We start from the raw sequence: 21773 nt of genomic DNA, 5'->3' as shown, positions 1-21773 counted from the left end.
CTAATGGCTGCAGCCAGTGCATTCACTGACTGTCATTACTGTGGGAGATGGAGAAATATGCATAGCAGAGAAGCTGGGGGAGCAGGCCTGAACCAGAGCATACTAAAGAGCCCATTAATCCTTTTTAATTCTATTAAGAATTGGACTGCAGCCGGATAAGAGGCCAGCAGAGTTCCAGAGACTACGTCTGTAATGCCTTGGAGACCCACAGCGAAAAGCTCTTACTTAACAAAAATTCATATGCAAGGGAATTTCTTTTCCTCTCCACAGCTGAATCAATTTACAGCATTAAGCAGCTTTTAAGTAGTGGTAAACAAAGATTGGCTTTATTATGTGAGGACTGTGGGAAGGGGTAAGTTTTACATCTCTATCAAAAGTGCTATTTCATTACTTCAAACCAGAGCGGAGAGTTTAGTTAATGGAATCTGGCTGAGTTGCAAATGCCTTGGTGATGCTATCGCCTTCAGACAGAAAGCACGTATGATACAAGTGTCCTTTGCTCTGACATTAAGAGGTATGCAGGTGATACGTGCCGGCTGGAGCACACTTCTCAGACAGTTGATTTGGATCAACCCTCCCAAGCATCCGCCATCCTATTTTTGGACCTTTCCAGTTTTACAGATATCAAAATCTTATCAAGGAATTCCCTAAAGCTAAGTATGAGGAAGAGGAAGAAAGTGGGCTTTGTTTTCTTTCACAATGGGGCGTGCAGACCGTAATGGCTTTCACAGGCTCAGATTAGAGTTCAATCAGCCCTCTATCTAAATGACCACAGGCCTGGGCTACTGTTCTCACTGTGTGCACAGTCGCACGGGTTTAAACAGTGAGGCCTCTCTGCCTGCACACCCGTCCTGAGCCTCACACTGATCTGAACACACAGAATCTGCCTCTGCTTGTCGGCCCCCATTCATTTCCATTAGGGCAAAGGGTTAGTGAGGAAGAAGCCATCCGCAGTGTAAACGAGATGTCATGTTTGACAGGGTGTGTAAGCTAAGCCGCAGCGGAGCACCCTACCTCTCTCCCGGCTCAGTCACACACACCTAAACATAAGACAATAACAAAGAGCCAGGCAGACACCGATAGACGAGTGCCTGTCACACAAGCACGGGCATATACGTTGCTCAGGAATGAAATGTGTCTCCTTAGCTACAGTATTATGAAACAAAACAGGCCTGAAAACCACCATCGCATTCCTTCCCACCCTGAAGCCCCACGCCCATCATCCTCGCTCTCCCCCACCCACCGCCCCATCTGCTCTGCCAACTGCTCCATTACTCCCTTCATTACTGGACCCCTTTTTCCTGCTTGTCTGTCCCCCTTACCTCAGCGCTATGCACACACACACACATACATACATACACATTACTGCAGCTCTCTCTCTCTCCGTCTGATCTGGGCTGCCTTTTATTCTCCTCACTCCTGGAAGTGGATCGGAGAGAGAGAGAGAGAGAGAGAGAGAGAGAGAGAGAGAGAGAGAGAGAGAGAGAGAGAGAGAGAATAAAGAAATGAAAGAAAATGCCTCCAACTCCCCAGCCTGTATCTGGCTATGCATCACCATGGTAGCATGACCCCCTAAAACAGCCCATCATGCTCCACTGCACTCCAAAAGGACTGAGAGCAGAGAAGGGGCAAAGCGAGGAACGGGTGAGAAGGAAACAAGGGGAGAGAGAGCTGTAGTGGTGAAAGAAACTAGGGGGGCGCTGGGGTGGAAGCTCCCAAAAACAACAAGAGGTTAAATCACTTATCATTTCGGTGTTTAGATTTTGCTTCGACTCACATTTCCTAAACTCCTCACAGTGTCTGGTCTCCTGTGTGTAACAATTAATGGCTTACTACTGTCTTACTTACAAATGGCTTACTTTACCAACTCCCTGGAGTCTACTGAGATGACATAAATATTGTGACAGTGAGATTAAGTGTGTGCGTCTGGTAGGCATGACAGGGACTGTGGTGTAGTACTATTCAGTTTGTTGACACAAGGCAGAAATAACAGTGGACATAAGAAGTTAAAAACATTCAACATTCATTTTATTGGTTTGGTTTTTTGAGTACAGTGGTTATTTCCGCCTTTCCGGCATTCACAGACAAAACAAACAAATAACAATAACTGGAAACAAAAAATATAGCTTTCTGATAATATCTCTGGCTCAGTCTAGTAGTTACAACAATAGATAAAATAGCAACTCTCCGTACCTGATCAACACAAACGTAAATAAAAACACTTACATAAACATGTAAAAACTGTCCAAAAATGGCACTAATACTTTTGAAATTCTGTGTGGTTTATAAAATGACATACCTATTTACATTCAATTTGAATAATTATCATTTGGAGGGAAAAAAAAACAAATATACTGTTTGAGTCCGACATAAACAAGAAATAAACACTGATTATTCAAACTTTAGATAAAATATATAATATTGATTACAATTAGAAGGTTCCATTATGTACGTTCAAGTGCTATTAATAAAGATACACAGGAGAGCCGCTGGGGCCACTGCCACGCCCGGCTCTCCTGTTAGAGTGGCATAATTCAAGGTGCAGCTCAGAGATTGGGGTTCAGGGGCAAAAGTCAAAGGTTACAAAGTTCAGTCAAACCTCCGCCTCTGAGACACAAAGTGGTTAGTACAGAAAGGGGCAGTGAGGGGGACGGGACGTAACCTGGCAAATCAGATTCCTCCCCATCACTTCCTGGGTTACTCAAGAAAGAAAGATAACATTGTATTACAACACAAATACTGTTTTGTTTTTTTTCTTTGCCCTTGAACAGGTTATTGTTTAGTTATGGTGAAGTAATAGGCAGGGCAGTCTGATTAGAGCAGTGAGACATCAGGTCACTGAAGGTAAGGATGGAGAGTGCATGGAGCCAGTGCTTGTTCCTTATCACTGCCAGTTCTGTCACTCGGCACAGAGCTGTCTTTACATTTGAGGTCTGGTGGCGTCACAGTTCACAGCCGTCGGGTGTCGTTCTCCGAGCTGAACAGAGGATCAAAGAGGAAGAGGAGGCTGGCGCTCTCTCCTCTCTCACTGAGTCCAGTATTGCTTTGAAAGCTAACCTAATGCAAGGCCTCCATCACAGAAGAATGTTCAACTCAAAACTGGGGATTAGCAACAACATTAGCAGCTTCTAAAAATCCACGTGAAAAATAAAGACATTTGTATATTTTTTTTTCATATATAAAAAATATCTGTAATATTGCTATGCAGCTCTTCTCACTGGACGGGTTTGACTTACAGTCAAGTGTGCTTCTTGGATTTCACGTGTGTGTGTGTGTGAGCATGTTACATGATTGTGTGTGTGTGTGCTAATGAGAGAAGCATAGGACTGTATGTTTTGTGTGTGTATCAGTATGCCCCAAAGAGCATGCATGTGTTAGATTGTACTCTTATCACCTTTAAATCGCTGTATCCCTCTCCCTCTTCCTCGTAGAATGGTTCCCTTTCTCAAACACAAGGGTTTGTCTCTCTCTCTCTCTCTATCTGCTGCTCACCTGTGCTATCTGACTCTCTCTGTCTTTCTGCAGCCCATCCTCTCTTGTCTTCTGATTCCTGGATGGTGGCATGTGGCTGCTAACAGACAGTCTGTTGGCTGGACAGAGGACTCTCCAGGGACATGCTGGTGGGAGACAGGTCTGGACGGGCGCAGGGCTTAAACATGGAGGAGATGTAGAAGGCCTACAGGCACAGACGCAAAACATGTCAGGAAATGTACGCAGACCACACGCGCTGTCAGTCATATATTATTTATAAACAGAGAGAGGGAGATCAGAGTCAGGAAAATGAGGGAAGAGGCCTATTGTTTAAGCTAACTCAGCCAACACAGAGCAGACAGAAACAAACGCTGTAAAGACAGAGATAACAGTTATTCAGAAACTAGATATTTATACAACACTGATTTTTGACGTACCACCCAGTATGCGGTGAGCCCTCCTTGGATGAAGCCTGTGAGGACATCAGTGGGGTGGTGACGGTAGTCGGAGATGCGGCTCAGGCCGGTGTAGATGGCGATCATCACCAGGAGGAACTGTAACAGTGGGCGCAACAGCCGAGCTCCTCGCCACGATAACCGCGCCTGCAGGTAGAACTGGCAGACAAGAGGAAGAGAGTTTCATATTGCTATTGTTATATTGTGTTGATGATTACTACAAAAAAAGTGTGCCTGTGGGTGTTTGCCCCGCAGACAGACACTTGCCCAACACGCATAAACCTAGACTGACTGCACTTAGAGTGAAACACGCACACCCACACAGTCTCAGAGGGAAGAAGAAGCTTGGCGTGAGGCCATTAGCACTATCTTAACCCCATTTCCTCCGTGCTCATCCATCTCTCCCGCATCAGCGCTACAGAAGAGAATGGATGTGCGTGTGTCTAGAAAAAAGGGGGGCCACGGGGCGAGCGTGATGCAGATGCACGGCTATGTTTATGAGGTGGCTGGAAGTCTGTCTGGGCCCGTCAACCACTGGGGAGCACGTGGCCTACATTCCTGCGGTGAGGCCGACCCTCGGCTGCTCCTTCTCTCCCTCGCCCCTCCTGACTGAGAGCAGGTGTCACTCTTCCTGCCTTAAACACCGGCAGCTGGCCGCGGTCCGGGTGGCATGTAGCTACAGGTTAGACACATTCTCTCCAGGCTGGATACAGTCTGCTGAAACGCTAGCTAGCAGCAACCTTGCACAGGAGGCTGGGTGTTCCTGCCTTTGTGTGTGTATGTGTGTGCATGTGTGTGTGTGTGTGTGAGAATGATGATGGATTGAGATGGAGAGAGGAGAGAGAACAGGGGTAACAAAGACTGAGGCCCTTGTTTTTCTCAGGCCACTCATCTACTCTTCAGTACTTTCTTTTATTCCCTCTTGCTATCTCCCCCTACTCGTCCTGGTCTCTCTCTTTCTGGTCCGAGAGGAGTTGCTTTTCATTTGGACTTCTATAGAGAGGGGTTCAAATGAAGAGGGGAGGCAGTGATTTTCAATGGCTTTTCTCCTCTCTTTGAAATTTCAACAGCAACATCTGCTTCACTTCATTTCGCTCATTTTAGTTGTGTACAAGAAAACATGTTGGCCCCTTTAAAACTGTAATTTAAGAGTTATGAGAAGGAACACGAGGAATGCAGACATATTCCGGACGATGATGTGCTTTTGTCTCTCTCCAACTGTCGTTTCTCCTTCACAATGCACCCATGACTACTGGGCAATGCAGTGTGAGAGAAAAGGGAGAAAGAGAAAGATGAAGAGATGGGGGAGGCTGGGGAGTTGAGAGGGTGTCTCTCGCTGAAAGAAGCCTGTCGATCTCTCAGCAGGCGTATTCAGCCCTCCACCCCCCTCCCCTAAATGAGACCCACAACAAGGCCTCTTCTGTCTGCGTAGTCTCTTCATCTATTCATGTTCCCGCTGGAAAACATTCTCCCTCATTCTCTACTCCCCCCAGTTCCCTTCCTCCCTGTCTCTCTCGGTCTCACTAACTCTTTCAGTTTGAAGCAGGATGCCTTTTGAGAATTGCTGTTCTCAAAGACTTCCTCCCTCGCAATTACCATGTGTGTATGCATGTAACAGCACATGTCTCGATGTGCGTTTGCGCATGTGCAGTCAGTGAGTTTATCTTGGCAAGCAGCATTCTTGGCCTCTTGGGATTGAATACCTGGTATTGTCTCCAATAACTGAAGTGAAAGTAAGAGCTGTAGTATTCCCTCAACCTTGTAAACGCACTACCCAATAATTACACCAGCACGAGCTCAGGTGGATGTGAAGGTCACATAACAGATGTATTGTTGTATGTGTGTGTGTGTGTGTGTGTGTGTGTGTGTGTGTGTGTGTGTGTGTGTGTTCATAATGTAGTGGTTACTTACTGCCAAATAGAGCATGGTGTACATTGCAAACGAAGCATGGCCTGAAAAAAAGGACTTCCTGAAAGAGAAGATCAATAAAAGATGCCAAGGATTACTCATTAACTCCATGAATCAAACTATGCCCCACCCTTTGTCAACAAACTAAATCATTTCTGAACACAAACATGCACACACACACACACCACTGACCTAGCCTCCTCCACCATCTTGTGTTTGGGCTGCCTGCAGGTGACCTGGGACACGTAGCTGCCCGGGACACAGTTGATGGACGCATAAGTGATGTTGCAGACGGACAGAAAGTTGGGTCGCAGGCGGCCCACGCTTAGCTTGGCCATATTGGTGAGTGACTGGCCCACGCAGCACCCAAACAGGAAGCTGCCCAGCTCCTTGTACAGGCACGACACATAGCGGTTGCGCACAAAGGCCCGCGAGTGTACGCCCCGGAAACGTACCCGGTAACACTCGCCCAGCGCAATCTGAGAGGGAAACAGGAGAAATAGGCTATAGAGCACTCATACTATACAGCTGAATACATACTGAAACAGTGAACCTGTGTCTGTTTTGCTATTAAAATCATATTTTGTGTTTCATGGCTCCCTTGACTTGGCAACCCTTTATTGACATTGTATAGACGAGGTATTAAACTTCTTATTTTCTATTTATGTACTGATTTAGGCTACTTCACAAAAGATAACTCTTTCTCATACCTCTCCCCTCGACATCTGTTTTGTCATAGTAGACTTACCCTGTCAAGCAGCTCCATGTCTCTACTGTCTAGATGTGTGTGTGTGTGTGTGTGTGTGTGTGTGTGTGTGTGTGTGTGTGTGTGTGTGTCTTTGTACATCTGAAGGGGAGGGGGGCGAGTTAGTTCGATAAGTGTGCACTGTCTGTATGCATTAGTATACAGACAGTATAAGTATACATTACTTATATGGACCATTCATAACTGTAACACCTTGTGTTTTGCTGTACAACGTGTTGTCATGTTTATGTTCAATATCCTTTTTGAAAATCCAATAAAAATACTAAATGCTCACTGTCCCAATACTTGAAGTTATCATGAAACCATACTCCAACATCACGTCCATAAGTTTGAGAGTCTCACCGTAAGGCCAGTGATGACGATGCCCCCGGCAATGAGCAGAACGTCGGGGATGGCCTCTCTATCCAGGTAGGGGTAGGTGATGCTGGAGTCTCCGCAGAAGAATCCCCGCCTGTATGGGGTCACTGCCTTCAACTCACACGCAAAGAATGGGATGGAGGCTAATGAGATGGGGCAGAGAAGGAGAGCGGAGCTTAGCCAGAAAGAAACAAAAGATGGTTTGATGAATGTCTGAGAGCATGTGGTCTGTGCGTGAAGGATCAAAGAGAGAGAGAGAGACAGAGACAGGGAGAGTTGGTACAGCGGGCTAGCACAAAGGTGCCCTTCTCCTGCCTCATGTCAGACTGGTATGAGAGGGGTATAGATGCAACACAAGGAGGGAGCAGGCTTTACGAGTGTCAGTCATCTGCTGACAGGATTTCCAGATTCCCCGGGGATCTAGCATTCCGCACATAGCTACCTCCACCAGAGGGGCAGGGAGAAAGGGAGAAGACAGACATGAGAGAGGGACATGACAGTGCAGAATAAAGGATAAATGAAGAGAGGGATTTAGAGAGTGTATTACGCAGAAAATTGCAGTGTGTCAAAAGCAGGTTTTACAGTAAGACAATAAACACTGTGGAGGAAGAAGAAAACAATGCAGCAGTGTTCCATGGAAAAACAGTGACCTTTATTTCTAGTCTATCTAACCTATATTAACAACTGTTCTACTTATATTTTCACTATCATTTCCGTGTTAGTCACCAATTAAAAGAATTCCGTAGCGGGCGTAGGTGGGTCAAGGTCCGGCCCACTTAAGCAAACAAACCCCACAGCTTGATGGTGAAAGTTCAGTGGGTAAAAGTTGCGCAACTTTTTAACGATGACAAAAAGGGAGATGGGTTGTTTTCCGTCCCGCGAGCTGAGGGTTGAGCTTCACAGCTTTTATTGCGGTGCTGTACTTCCAACTGATAGATGTCCCCCACAGCCCGGCCTACTGCATTCTCCTGTCCCTTATCCCATGTCCCCTTGTCACCCCATGGAATGCAGAGGGAACATGGGACTAATCATTAACCTCTCTGCCTCTCTCTGTCATCCCAGGCCTGCTGGCTGGTTGGAACGGACCCAGGCACAAACACTGGTCCTGCCAGGGAATCTCTCAGACTACGTGACTGAGTAGAGCAGAGGACACACTCTTTCAAGCAGGCCAACATGAACAACACACACACACACAGAGAGGCATGTACACATGCTAACACACACACACATACTCTCATATGCATGCAGGCATGTACACGCACACACACAGTGACACACAACCACATTGACACACATAGACATGTTTTATTAGGGACATTTAATCAACAAGGGCTAACTGAGAGGGTGACAGAACATGAATCCCTGACCTGTGTAACTCTGTCCACTTTGAGTTTTGTCCACAACAAGTGTGTGGCAATTTAACCATTATTCTATGTGTTTGCCATCAGAACTAGTCAGTCAGTGAAAAACGCACCCATACTCATTCACCATCAATGAACTGATAAGCAACTAGGATATCCAGGGTTGCAGATATCTGTGGCTCTGAGGCTATCAGCACAGAAAATACATAGCTGAAATGGCAACTCTTAACAGCTGTGTGACTACAGCTGAGATATGGCTGGGCGTAGTCAACCAGACTGGATTGAGTAAGTTACAGTGCAGTCAACAGCGTCTGTTGGTGACCTCCGCAGATCATGAAAGTCATGTTGCCCTGACAGAAAGACAAAACACAGATAAAAGCCTGCCCTCTTCAAGACAGTTTAAGAGCGGACAGAGTGAGCGAGGGAGGGAGGGAGAGAGAGGGAAACACGTTGCAGGCAGATAGCAGAGGCTTTGACGCCAATAGAGAGAGAGATAGGAAACATCTCTCATCTGACCCCGATCTCTCACTCATCCCCTCCACCCGCCACGTCTACAGCATCACATGCACCTCATTTCAGCTAATTTCAGCTCGCTGATACACTGACATACCTCATGTAACACACACATCCACAAACAGGTTCTAGTTGTTTTTTGAGGTCTCACTGCTAAAGCAATTTATGATGTGACGTCCGTTCATAATCTAATCTGAAGTTCTGGTGGTTAGTAATCAGGCCTTTACAACAAATATCAGGTGAATCTAGTGAAACCACGGGATTATTAAAAAAAGGCTCTGGTGGAACAGAAATATCACAGAGAGCTGATGGTCTGATGGGAGTCATCCTAACAAGTTTATATATGTGGTCAATATTGGACACAGGCTGAATAACTGGACCAGTACTTTAGGAGAGCCAATGTTTTAGAATCAGACCTGAATTTCTCATAAAGTTCTCCCAAGGAGGTTTTATATTATCCTCCTATTATTTTCCTCCTTCTGAAAATCCTGTATGAGTTTCCTGGTTCCTCCCTGCCACCTGCACAGAATGCACCTTTTTAATCTTAATCCTCTTATCAGTGTGTGTATCATACCTGGGTGGGGATTTGCAACTAGACTGGAGAGATATGGCCTAAACCTGTCTCTCACACGCCTGTAGGCCTGAACACCATCATATTAACATAACCGTTTCTCTATGCAGGTTTCACGGTCCATATTGACAGGATATCTATCACCTTTGACCCAGATATTAGTCTGCAGCTGATGTGTGTCTGACTAATCCGGCAAAGCCTAGCAGTGACTCGCACTCCGTTTAAAATTAATGGCCTCTGCCCAATGGGTGAGGGGTTAGTGATCACCACACATCAATTTCAATACAGGCAGGCTAGACCAGAGAGGAGTTCTCTTTATTCCATTCATTTGGCCCACATTAAGAGGGGTTGCATTGAGCAAGACACACGCTATCATGGCCAAAGGTCAGAAACATTAGAAAGCCTTGCTACTCTTAACCATGTCTCATTGATGCCTCTCTATCCATCAAACCTCCTCTGTGTCCTCATCAGGGGCCCCTATATGGCCAGTCTTCTGACAATAACCAATGTTATGCTGCATTGTCAGGACAGTAATGGACAAATTCTCCATTAGTGTCATGCTCTGTGGTTATGGTAGTGAGTATGGATCTCTTAGTGGACCATTTTCAATACATATGGACGTTTAATGGGAACCATCAAGCACTCAGCCGGATAGCAGCACGTTTTATGACCTCAAACCTGCCAATGTTGATGGCTTGTATTGTTTTCCCATTTTTGTATGAAGTCCATAAACAGATTTAGCTCTAATGGCCATGAACCAAAGGCAACTCTACTGTGACAAAGCCGTTCACAAAGCTTGTCAGATCCGAAATGTGACCGCCAAATACAGATCTCAATCCATCAAATTTAACTCACAGTATGATCCATGACAAATTCCTTAATGCTCATAACAGAAAATGTGTTAGAGAGCATCGTCCGCACAACGCTATACAAACCACAAGCTCCACTGTCACAGTCAACCTCCATGCTTTTACAACTGCATTAAAACGGTTTTCACAACAAGACACAAAAACACTCCAGAGACCCTCACATCATCTGTCAGGCAGCTGTGAGCAAACCTCAGCACCTGGCCAAGACATGCTCAAAGGAGCCAGGCCAGGAAGGCCTGCTAGGGGAACCAAAGGGGGGGAGAAGAGCTCACACAGCCAGGCCAAAATGTGCTGCTCGCTGGGCCTGATACTCAAAGCAGGAATGCTTTCAAATAGTCAAAAGGGACAGAAAGAAAGAAGGGGGGGGAATGAGAGAGGGAGGGAGGGAGGAGAAGAGGAGAAAAAGGAGGAATGAGAGCAGAGGGGATGTGCGCCTCACTCTGAGAAACTCTTCTGGTTCTAATTTACACATCTATGACCACAGCCCAGAATGAGCTCACTGTGAGAGGAGAACAACAACCGAAAAGAAGAAATTAAAAAAAAGCAGCTATGGAGAAAGTGAATAAAGGCACAGTGCAAAGAGGAGGGGGCAGATGGTAGTTATTCATCCGCATGCTTTGAGGGCATATTACTTTATGTCTGCTGGTCAATAAAGTGTGAAACTAAAAACTAGGCTAAAATGCATGGCCAGGAGGCTAGAAAATTGACAAATGGGGGTGATGTGGGGGGGGTTGGTGTATGGGGGGGGGGGGGGGGGTTGGTGTATGGGGTGAGAGAAAAATGGAGAGATGGAGAAAGGAGAGATGTGGGTTTCTCTGCGGAGAACAGCAGACGGAGGCGATTAGTGGTGGTTCTGGAATGTGAGGGTCAGAGATCTGGGCTCTGCTGGGACCCACTCTGTAAACAGGACCCCGCCTCAACCAGCAGAGTACCCCTAACACACACACACACACACACACACACACACACACACACACACACACACACACACACACACACACACACACACACACACACACACACACATACAAACCACACTTGGACGCAAACAACCAAACCCACTGCCACACAGGCTAACAGACAACCAAACAAACCACAAAAACCCCAACAGCCCCCTAAAAAAACCCAACCAACCTCAACCAACCAAATAAACCACCCTGGAGCCAGCAAACCACACGAAACAAAACAATCCTAAAGACAGGCATTGAAGCACACAGCCCGCTAACTAACAAAGACCCAAATGAACTCCCTTGGATGCTGCTGATGTATGGCAAACAAAGCCTGTGCATCCAGACAGATCAGCATGATGCTCAGCCTAAAGCTACATCTGAGCCACTGTACTGACCATCTGCTTCATCACAGCCAATCATATGTGACTCTGCAGGCCTAGTTCTACATTTGCCACTGTGTTAGTACTAGAGCAGAGACTATTAGTGCCCTGTCACCCCCAGTCCATCTGGCCTGTGGTTCAGGGCTGGGCTGGGTCATTACTGTAGCCTAGCTTGCTGCAGTACCCTCCAGGGGTGGTCCAACCTCCCTGGGCCCCTCACTAGCCTGCAGGACATATGCCAGTGTTTCCCACCTCTTTAAGCTGCCCGTTTATATTTAAGTCAACCTTACAAAAAAAAAATAAGCTAGTGAACTCAATCACGGAGAAGTGTCGTAGTTTGAATCTTAATCGTAAGCATTGTAATCCCTAATAACAGCAGTACAAGAAGCAGTGTGAGAGCCTGACTTGTGTTTGTATGCAGTAGTCTGCAGCTGGACTGGGTGGGCTCACACAGTTATAATTTGCACACAAACCTCTCTCCATAAGCTAGCCTTGATCCAAGTTTGAGTCAGGTAGAGTCAGACCAAAGCCAAGTCTTTTATGTTTCACCGGATATAAAGAAAGCCTTTGTCTGGAGAGGCAGTCACGGATGAGAGTGTATGATCTAGCAAGCACACAGACATGCACACACACACACACACACACACACACACACACACAGACAGTGTTGTGCTGTAAGGCAGGTAACACTCAGACAGGAGATGAAATCATTCACACCAGGGCTGTGATTATGATTGGTACACCACAAACTGCCACATATACAATTAAAATGATTGTGTTAAATGTGATGTGTGTGTGTATGTTTGTATGTGTATGTTTGTATGTGTGTGTGTGTGTGTGAGTGTCCTAGTGGGTCTTTTTTCCCAGCTCTTCCTTGGTGGGCTGATCCAGGTGGTAGGGAGAGAGGAGACGAGGGTGAGTAGCAGCCCCCCGCACCAACACACACCCTTTTCTCTCTCCATAATTGGCTGGATTGTTCTAACTGGCTGCTCTGTTTTGTCTGCCCTGATGGCAGCACAAAGAGACTCATCAGTGAAGAACAAAGAGGGATGGGGAGACTGAGGAGCCACAACAGTCCTGGATCTTCATTGACCATCTGCTATCATCAGCATCTGCTGCAGCTGGACTCCTCGCAGACAGGCGACCCTCTTTATTTAGATACCCACTGCATCACTTATCGTGCCACAGTACCCCCACAGCCATTTAACCGTACGCAACGCATTAGCACGCTTGTTTCCCAAAACATTTAGGCGACATCAGCTGTGCATAAGTCGAGCGATGACGTTTCACTGACCAACCAGCCCACGGGCTTGTCTGATTCTTTTAGGTCTATGGCGCTTCACCTTCCACCCACGCAACAGGAGCGCTCTTGCCCGCCCCTGCTGCTGTTAGTGTTGCTGCTCGCCAGTGGAGACATGCTTCCCCCAGCTGCTTCTGTTCTCTCCACACTCCACTGACCTGCTTCCTGGAGCTTGGCTCTGGAGCTCAGGGCATGAGTGGTGAGGTCTGAGGAGGGCTGTCTGTCTGCCTGTCTGATTCAGCAGGAACATAAAGGACCCGCCACTGCGGTATGTAGCGTAGCGAACTTTAAAAGAACTTTCTGGTGGTTTGCGGTGCGAAGGTAAGGGCGTGTGCGGTGGGTGCTGGCTGTCTGCAATGTGAGAGCGACACAAGGTTGTGGTTGTGACGGGGGGGCGTGGGGGGGGGGTCATAGGTATGGAGCAGCCTGATTGTGGTAGTATGTATGGAAAGAGTTGAGGGCTACACAGCTGTCTGACGGTGTGTTTTGGGTTTGGTGGGGAACGTGTGGTTGGAACAACTTCAGAGCGGAGCTTGCTAGGATGAAGGAGGGAAGGTTCCAGCAGGTGAGATGAGTCACAGTGATAAAATGGTGGTGGGGATAGGGAACTGTGCCATGGCGCCATGGGGGAGCTGTCTGAGACTCCACATGGGGGGGGAGACAGAAGAGGACAAGTCATTAGTTCTGACAGGGGGCGAGGGCGGGGCTTAGGGGTGTATTCTACTTCAGGTAGGAACTTGGATAGAAAGCCACTCCAGATCCATTCAGGCTAATGAGCGTTGAGGATTAGACTGCTGTACACATCTTTATTCACTCATTACTGGTAATACCTATGGGCCATCTTGGACACTTATGGAACCTTCACTGAGGAGAAGACTGCAGTTGCCTCATTAAAAGCCCATTTGCAGCTATCTGCCTTCTTCTCTCCTCTCTGAGTACTACTTCCTCACTAGGACATAAACAGACAGCTGTGGACAAGATCCCTGAGGCGCCCCTAGGCCTGACCTCTGACCCCTACTGTAGACCCCCCCCCCCAATCTCTTCCCAGTCCACCCAGAACCATCAGCCTCTTTTTCCACACCCGACTTTGCTCTCCCACCCTGGGGGCTGTTCCCTCATTCAGGCTCTCCCTCACTCCTCCACCCCAAGGCAGCCCAGCTTAGCATGTCTTAGGCCTGGGCTGGCTCTGGTGTGCTAATGGACAAGGGAAGACGTATTGACAGCAAAGTGCAGTAAATGGGCTCATGCAGTCTGTCTCAGGAAGGGTGCAGCTAATGGATTCCTGAACCTCTGTAGCGCTGTCAAAAAGGAAGTAGATGCATTAATACATTAACGAGGGAGAGTCAACGGAATCACTTTTTCCATTGGCTAATGATTTGACTGAGCTGTTTTTAATGGCCCTCCATCTGTCAGCCACAGAATAATGCCATCGTGTTCCGTAACTTCGGTGCGTGTGTTTGATCGGGGCTTAAATGCCGAGCGAAATGGGACCGGCGAATTTGTCAACAAAGCAAGACACATGGCAGCTGTAGTAGTGTGCCCATGCTACCAGCCGTGATGACGCGCACAGACACTCACACTTCTCCTCGTACCCACAAACACACACACACACACACACACACAGGAGACAGTTTAATATTCTTGGCCCTGTGCGCACCAACACGTTGTGACATGCCGGCCTCTCACTGTCTCACTCAACAGCTTTCTCTGCCAACTGAACAGAAACAAGAACCTTCTAACGCAAACACAACACCCGCCCAAAACACAGACGCAGACACAAAAACACGCTCACACGTCTCACCACGCGCCCCACGGCTGAGACGCCTTCGATCCCGAAATGGAATTTGTCTGAAGAAAAGAGAAGAAAGAGAGAGGGGGAGAGAGCAGAGATAAGCGGGAAAGAGGGAGCCCTTTGAGCTTTGTCTGATCATTTAGGCAGATACCAGCCCTCTTCTCCTGGCATGCTGCTTCACGTCTAGGACAAAGAGTGATCAACTCATTCTACCTATCACTCAATGTGGTATCTAAAAACTAGGTTTGTTTTTTACTCCTGTTACTAAAGAAAAATAAGCTTTCTGCCATATATAGACACACCTATGCAATTTTACAACATAATCATTTTTTGTCTTTTTTTTATTATTTTCACCTAGGCTAATATCCTATGCATCTCCTGTGTGTATGGAAATGAAGCTATTTTTTTTATTAACTTCTCAAGCAGGGCTAAGCCTACTGGTAATCACAATATTCCTCTAAGCTGTATAGCCTAATCGTGGGTTTTCAAGAGCCACTCAGTCTTGCAATCATTTTCAAATTACTCTTAAGGGAGTCAATAACTGGCTTTATTGGGGTGATGACAGAGTGAGGACCACCTGTGCAGGAGGCAAACAGCAGTGCAGGCTGGGAGGCCTGTCCCAGCATGCTCGGCAGGTATGACAAAAACCTGCCACCTTTTGACCTCTGGGTGGCTGGACGCTAGGTCTTAGATGTGGCCACAGGGCACAGATTCTGCTCACAGATCTCTCTCTGTTAAAGCCCTCCAGCCCTGCCAGGAATGTATGTACTACACTTTAACACACACACACACACACACACACACAAACACTTGAACAGATTGAGACATTTGTATTCTGTAGGCTACATGGAACATACTGACACTGAGCTGAACCAGAACGATCCATCTCCGTGAAGCATCCATCATCCCTGCTTGTCAGAACACCCCCATAAACAACTGCGCCTTATTACTGAACTGAGAGGATGTTAGACAAGCCCGGTGTTGAGTAAGAGAGTACGCAGGTAGCCTGAGTCAAAGCCTCACAGAAAGTCCTCAATATCCCGGAATTCCACAGACAGATTAAAGTTTGTTCACAATGCCGTGCCATACTCACTTCGAGTTACAACACAAACGTGTAGTAAATACTAAGAAACAGGAAGAGGCTGTGAAAACCTCAGAACTCTGTGGAATCCTTCTTCGACTGATAACATAATTAGGATGGGATGCTTTGGGGGAAAATTCCACAGTTACAGTAGTGAATGAGCCCCTTTACAAAATGAATTACGACGACGGGTCACCAGCCTTGGGAATCTGATGATGGCATTTAGGGGGAAAATTGGGTTAGTCACAAATCATATTGTTAGAGATGAGAGGGTTTAGCTGGCTGAAGGGCCCAGTTCATTTCCAATAACTGGTGGCATTCAGCGCTATCAAATACCCACAGATGAGTCAAGGTCAGTCCTCTGCTGATGCCAGACATGGTGGTTAACAGGACAAGAGACAGGCAGGATGCGGTCAGGCAGACGGGAAGCCATATTTAATAAGTGCTACCAGTAGCAAGGTGAACTCACTTCACTCCACATCTATCTCAGTCACAAGACAAAGTCACTGACTCTCCAAATCCTCTGTTGTATCCAGCTTGAGGCTCAGTGACTCAGTCTCAGTGTTGTAATCTAGTTGGGGGGGGGATAAGAGGGGTCAGAGCAGGCAATTTCTATTTGCTGTGAGAGGGCAAGTTGCGTGCTCAGTTATTATGCCTAAGAGGAGAACTGAGAGAGACCATTTCCTCCATTGTGCTGACTGATGCTGAGCCACTAGACACTTCCTAAACACTGAGCAGAGTTGCTGAGAAGTGTGCAAAAAGAGTAGCTAATAGCATACCTGCAGGGGTGAAGGAATAACATGGCAATGAAAGCTAACTGCCTGACAGTGCCGGTCTGTCTGCCGGGCCAGTTCCTATGCTTTAACTGCCAACGAGGCAGCAGACCTGTCTGTCTGCCTGGACGGGTTCCGCCTCTCTCCTGTTTGTGGCCCGTCGGGATAACCGCTCACTAACACAACACCGGTGTTCCCTGCCCTTTCCTAGTCATGTGAGATGACGACAAGAAACCTCTGAAATAACATTTTGTCCTACTCTTCACCATACAGCTCAGTTTATTACAGTAGTTCCCAAGATGTGGTCCAGGGACCTTCAGGGGGCTTTGAGAGGATTCCAGGGGGTCCCCAGCAAAAAGTCACTATTATTTAGCTATACAATGGGCATAATGAGAGAATGTATAAGGATGACTATTGTGATCATAGGCAGTGTTTCCTCTGTAATTTTATGCAGCTGTGGTGCTTGGGGGGATAATTCTAGTTTTGTGCCATTTCTGTCGCTCTTGGGTCCAAGTTATGTTTCAAGTTGAGGTTGTAGCGCTAAAAATGTTTTTTAATCATAATAAAATAATTACTTCTACAACATTTGGACTACACTTATTTTAGTTTTAGATGACAGTAAGACTAAATTACAATGTTAAGTTTAATTTCACATTTTCCCTAGCAGTGGTGGTAATTTCCTTGCTGTGGTGAAGCACCACTGCTAAATCAATACAGAACAAACACTGCATAGGTCTCACTCTCTCCACTGTGGTTATCATCCCACCTATGGTAATGACAGTTATTCAGTTGCCAAATCATAACACAATTTGACACAATCTTATCAAATGGAGGTCTCTGGTGTAATGTTTATGGGGGATCAATGACTTGAAAAAGTTTGGGACCCCTGGTTTATGGGTTAGGGTTAACAACTCACTTATAATAAATGTGTTAAATCCATTATTTAATTAAATGCAATCCATTATTCATTTGTATGTGATTATGTAGCACTCCATTTTGACCACAAGCTTAAATCAGTTTATGTCAGTGGCACACTCCTGGCCCCTGGGTTGTTGCCCCTGTGTTGTCCCTGATGTGTTTGTCTGTGCTTCTACCCTTCTCATATTCCAAACTGTGGGCTCCTTCTTTGATGCGTTTTATTGAATTGTATAACAGCCTTCCAGTTGGGCACAGCGAATTTGCGGTTGACATGCAGTAATCCTGCAGTGAGAGAGGCTAAGCGAACAATGAACTGAGGTAATTTTCGGCACGAGAACACAAGCATGGGGGCATGTTTTTATTCTAATTCCCACGTTCTTCTCTCGAGAACTTTGGGGGTTACCATGGGAACGGAAGAATTCCCGGGACAACTCTAATCGTGCCAGCTGACCCCCTACCCCCACGTGCACCGGGGGACTGAACTGAACTTTTTGCCCATTTGAACAGCTTCCATTTGACTTCTGGTAAGACGTTTTGCAGCTTCACTCTGTTTTATTTTTGACTTAAACAAAGCCCCCTAAAGTCATTTTTCCAAATGCCAATTTCACATAACCTCCTACTAACCTCTAAAAAGTAAATATGCTCTACAAAGCTGATGTTGACATATGTTCTGCCCTTGTTTGCAAGCCAAAGAAAGAAGCTGAAGATCTGCAGGTCCTTTAAAACTCTTAAAAATTTAAGTAGTTATCTAAATTCAAGGCTTTAAAATGTCTGAACTATGACTGAATGCTTCCTTTGAGTTTTTCGTACGGTTTCAGGGTCTTTAAAGTGTTTTCTCATTGCACTTCTTTTGAAGTGGGTGCGAATACTTACATTATGCTGCTACTGTCTTTTTAACTCCACATGCTTAATTGAGGGGTGAAAGTGAACTTAAAGTTCATTTAAATTGGTATTAAAAGGTATTAAACAGTGTTAAACTGAACTTAGTTACAAACCTGTAAGTTAGTCACCCCGAAGACAAGTAGCCTAACTTACTACCTAAAGTTAGGACCATGTGAATTGAAAATAAATAAATAAACAAACATAGTCTTACCGATACAAAGACATAATACATCCAAACCGACTAGCATCTTCCGCTTGGTGCAAAAAGAGCTCTCCTCAGGTTGGGTGAGGAAATGCTTCCCAGCGCCGTTCTCCTTCGCCTCTCCGGCTCCACCGTTGTCGGCTAACCGCAGCTGGAGTTCAGCGTCCCGGGGCAGCGTGTTGCTGTGCGAACCGGTAGAATTGAACTTTTGCATCTCTTCTAAATAAGTTTGTGAGAGCTTCACAAAAAACCTTGTAATGCTGGCGATGAGTCTTTCGTGTAGGTAACGTTAACGACTGGAAGAAATTCCCCAAACTTTCAATCCGTTCTTCGTCGGTACAACAAATCCATGTCAACGAACATTTGACAGCAGACGTTGGTCAATCAAACCGTTAGCCAACGTTAAGGTAACGTTACAGGTAACCTTTCTCCCTCAGAAAAGTGGAAGTGAATCGGGAATAGGGAGAAAACGCAGCGACAAACTCATTGACAAACATCCGAGTGAACTTCAGAGCAACTCAGTTACAACAAACTTCTCAGTGGAAGCGTGTTGTACTCTCCCTCTCAAAGTCCTCGCCAAACCTACCAGCACATTCACCTCAGTGTCAAGCTAGCCAGCATTAAAACCGGACTTCCGGTCAGCCCTTTCAAAATAAAGTGTTATTGACGAACGTTGGTCGCGACGTCTGTTGAGTATTGTTGATATTTTTTATTTTGATGACAAAATCGTATTACTTCCGATATTATTCAGGCTAACTTGATTCAACTGGCACTCTATCAACCTGCACGCTCGAACCAACAAAATCGACGTCTATCAGGCTGGAGCACACGCAACATCTTCGATCCACAGCTGGTCCATACTCCACCGAGATGTCCCCAGGCCTAATAACCTGCCCCATCCGAGTGAGAGCACGTCCATCCGCCCCTCCCCAGACCCACACAGATTGAAGGAAAGTTTGTTTTCGTGTCCAAAACCTCTACAGGGAGGAAACTGTACTCTATATCAGCATAATATTCCAATAATATTCCTATACTGACTTTTGCTGGGATATTTGTAGTGTCCATCTGGTTTGCATTATAGAATTACGCAAAGGAAATTATTCTCTGCTGTGTCAACTCAGGCCTTCTGAACAGTAATGATCTAGCATAATGAATATTAATTAGTGATCAATTATTTATTTTGACCTATGGCATTAGGAGGCTAAACAAGGCAGTCGGCCAGATAACGTCATTAACTTTAATTAGCCTTACTTTGGAGACATAAAACTAAAATATGAGATCATATTAATTGCACAGCCTACTGTAGGATAATGCCCTAATGCAGGTAAGCCTGCTTTTCATTTGTGTGTGATTTTTATACATTATTTACTGCTGTTTGATTGGCTGCCAATGCATTAGACAGACAGAAATACAGCTAGATAGATAGATAGATAGATAGATAGATAGATAGATAGAGTTGGCAGCTGTAATCAGTCTAATGAGATGAGGAACAATGTCCGCTAGCTTTAACAATATAATTATATCATCTACACATGACAAACTATGATTTTATGATATATCATTCAAATTTATTTTCCTCATGAAGAGCAGTCATGCCCCATAATGTCTATGAATTGCGTGTATAGACACACATAGGCCTAAATCTTGTTCACCTGGTTGCCAATGGCCATTTGATTCCTCAGTGATCATCTCCATGTTTTTTTTTTTTTTTTATCCCTTGCCGACTCTCTTTGGACTGTGGGTGGGAGGTTTCTGCCATCTGGTGTAAAGAAAGAGGCACAGTTGCTTCTGCTTCTGCTCCTCTCATAACCATATTGAAATTTCTATCATGTACAGTGATGTTATCCAACAGCATCATGAATCAGTTACGATTTGCTTTTCTTGTTCATTGTACACTGAGGGTGACGTTGGCCCAGCCTCGTTTCATAATTTCACTGAGTTACTGTACATTTAACTGCATTTTTTATTTAAGTGGCACTTAAAGTGTAGAGGAACCATATGACCTGAAATCAGTAAGTCACAAATTCTCTCTCTCACACACACACACACACACACACACACACACTACCGATGACTTCATCTTTATGTTACACTCGATATAACAATAAATAAGTAGATGCTGTGCAGAAGTGGGTAGGATGACTGTCTTGAAAGGGGAGCACAGAAACATAGTGGTCCACTTGTTAATGAGTAATGCAGCATTACCTAATTTCTATCCTTTACTGAGATATACTTACTTACATACTCTCCCACACAGAGATATTCTAGCCTACAGCTTGTCTCACTGCCCCCCTCACTGATGTCATTTAAATGACCTATGAAATAACCGTCCACTTCTCTTTTGGAACATACAGCGTCCCACTTCTGTTTTCAGTTCATATGTCAGAATTTTAGAGGGGAAATCCCTAGAATTTATAATGTGTTGTAATTAAGTTTTTGGCCTGATATTTTTCCATCATTCTTTAGTCTCACTGGTATTGATTTGTGCCTTGTGTTCCACTAGATGGCTCTATATCATCATTTAGTGGCCAGATAATTATAGAAAACAGGCCTATATAAATCATTGCTGCAACAGCAGACAATGAGGAGTGGTTCTAAAATGGCTGGAGTCACAACTTTTTCTCTCTATCGATTAAATGTCTTTTTGCAATGTGTATTAAAGGGCATGAATCTTTTGTGCAACCTTTCAAGACAATTACCACGTAGTGGAATTATATTTTCTTTGAGTATGTCCATCATGGATGGAGTAAATGTTAATGGAGAACAGTCACTCTTGCTGTCAGTGTGTGTGAAAGTCTGGTTGTGAGCGTCAGCCCCATCAGGTGACAGCAATCCATTCTGTAAGTTGGCCCACTAATACCGGTGTCCGACCTTGCCTGTGACAACCATGTTGAATCAAAGGTCATTTTGCACTGACATTGATAATTAACTAAATTATGCCATGTGACATGAATCTCCACCCCACTTTCCCATGGGTCGATTCACCACGGTAACGTAATGAACTGTGACCAACCTGCGGAAAGATCAGTCTTACAAATGAGCAGAAGCTATAATGAACCCCACACATGACGTATAGGGCTCTCTCGGTGCCTCTCGCATGAAACTGTGATTTATTTGTTGGATTTGCAGTTTGTTTGAAAACTGTTACATCATCTTAAAATGCAGAACTAAGTTGCCAAGATTGCCAAACCAATTCAATTTGAAGTTCCCTATATTTTTCCATT

At 45.5% G+C, this 21773-nt stretch overlaps 1 protein-coding gene across 1 annotated transcript; it reads right to left on the bottom strand.

Annotated features, from left to right (window-relative positions):
* Positions 1-2011: 2011 nt before the first annotated feature.
* On the bottom strand, positions 2012-19326 carry ppap2d (phosphatidic acid phosphatase type 2D). Its single transcript, XM_071916855.2, has 6 exons — positions 18559-19326; positions 6943-7100; positions 6027-6313; positions 5838-5895; positions 3909-4085; positions 2012-3676 (listed from the first exon to the last, which is right to left on the bottom strand). Exons 1-6 carry the CDS (start codon positions 18761-18763, stop codon positions 3572-3574), a joined length of 990 nt encoding a protein of 329 aa, XP_071772956.1. The 5' UTR covers positions 18764-19326; the 3' UTR covers positions 2012-3571.
* Between the last annotated feature and the right edge of the window lie 2447 nt (positions 19327-21773).

The sequence above is a fragment of the Centroberyx gerrardi genome, chromosome 7 (assembly GCF_048128805.1).
Source record: "Centroberyx gerrardi isolate f3 chromosome 7, fCenGer3.hap1.cur.20231027, whole genome shotgun sequence".
NCBI classification, from domain to species: Eukaryota; Metazoa; Chordata; class Actinopteri; order Beryciformes; family Berycidae; genus Centroberyx; species Centroberyx gerrardi.
The sequence above is the reverse complement of the archived record's forward strand: the minus strand, read 5'-3'. Positions and strand labels throughout refer to the sequence as shown.

What these genes read in the sequence shown, in the direction of transcription:
- ppap2d (XM_071916855.2), bottom strand. Translation starts at nt 18,763, where the DNA reads ATGCAAAAGTTCAATTCTACCGGTTCGCACAGCAACACGCTGCCCCGG. An exon ending in ACACCATGCTCTATTTGGCA is followed by an intron (nt 4,086 to 5,837) that starts GTAAGTAACCAC and finishes CTTGTCTGCCAG; the next exon opens with TTCTACCTGCAGGCGCGGTT. An exon ending in GGCTCACCGCATACTGGGTG is followed by an intron (nt 3,677 to 3,908) that starts GTACGTCAAAAA and finishes CTGTGCCTGTAG; the next exon opens with GCCTTCTACATCTCCTCCAT.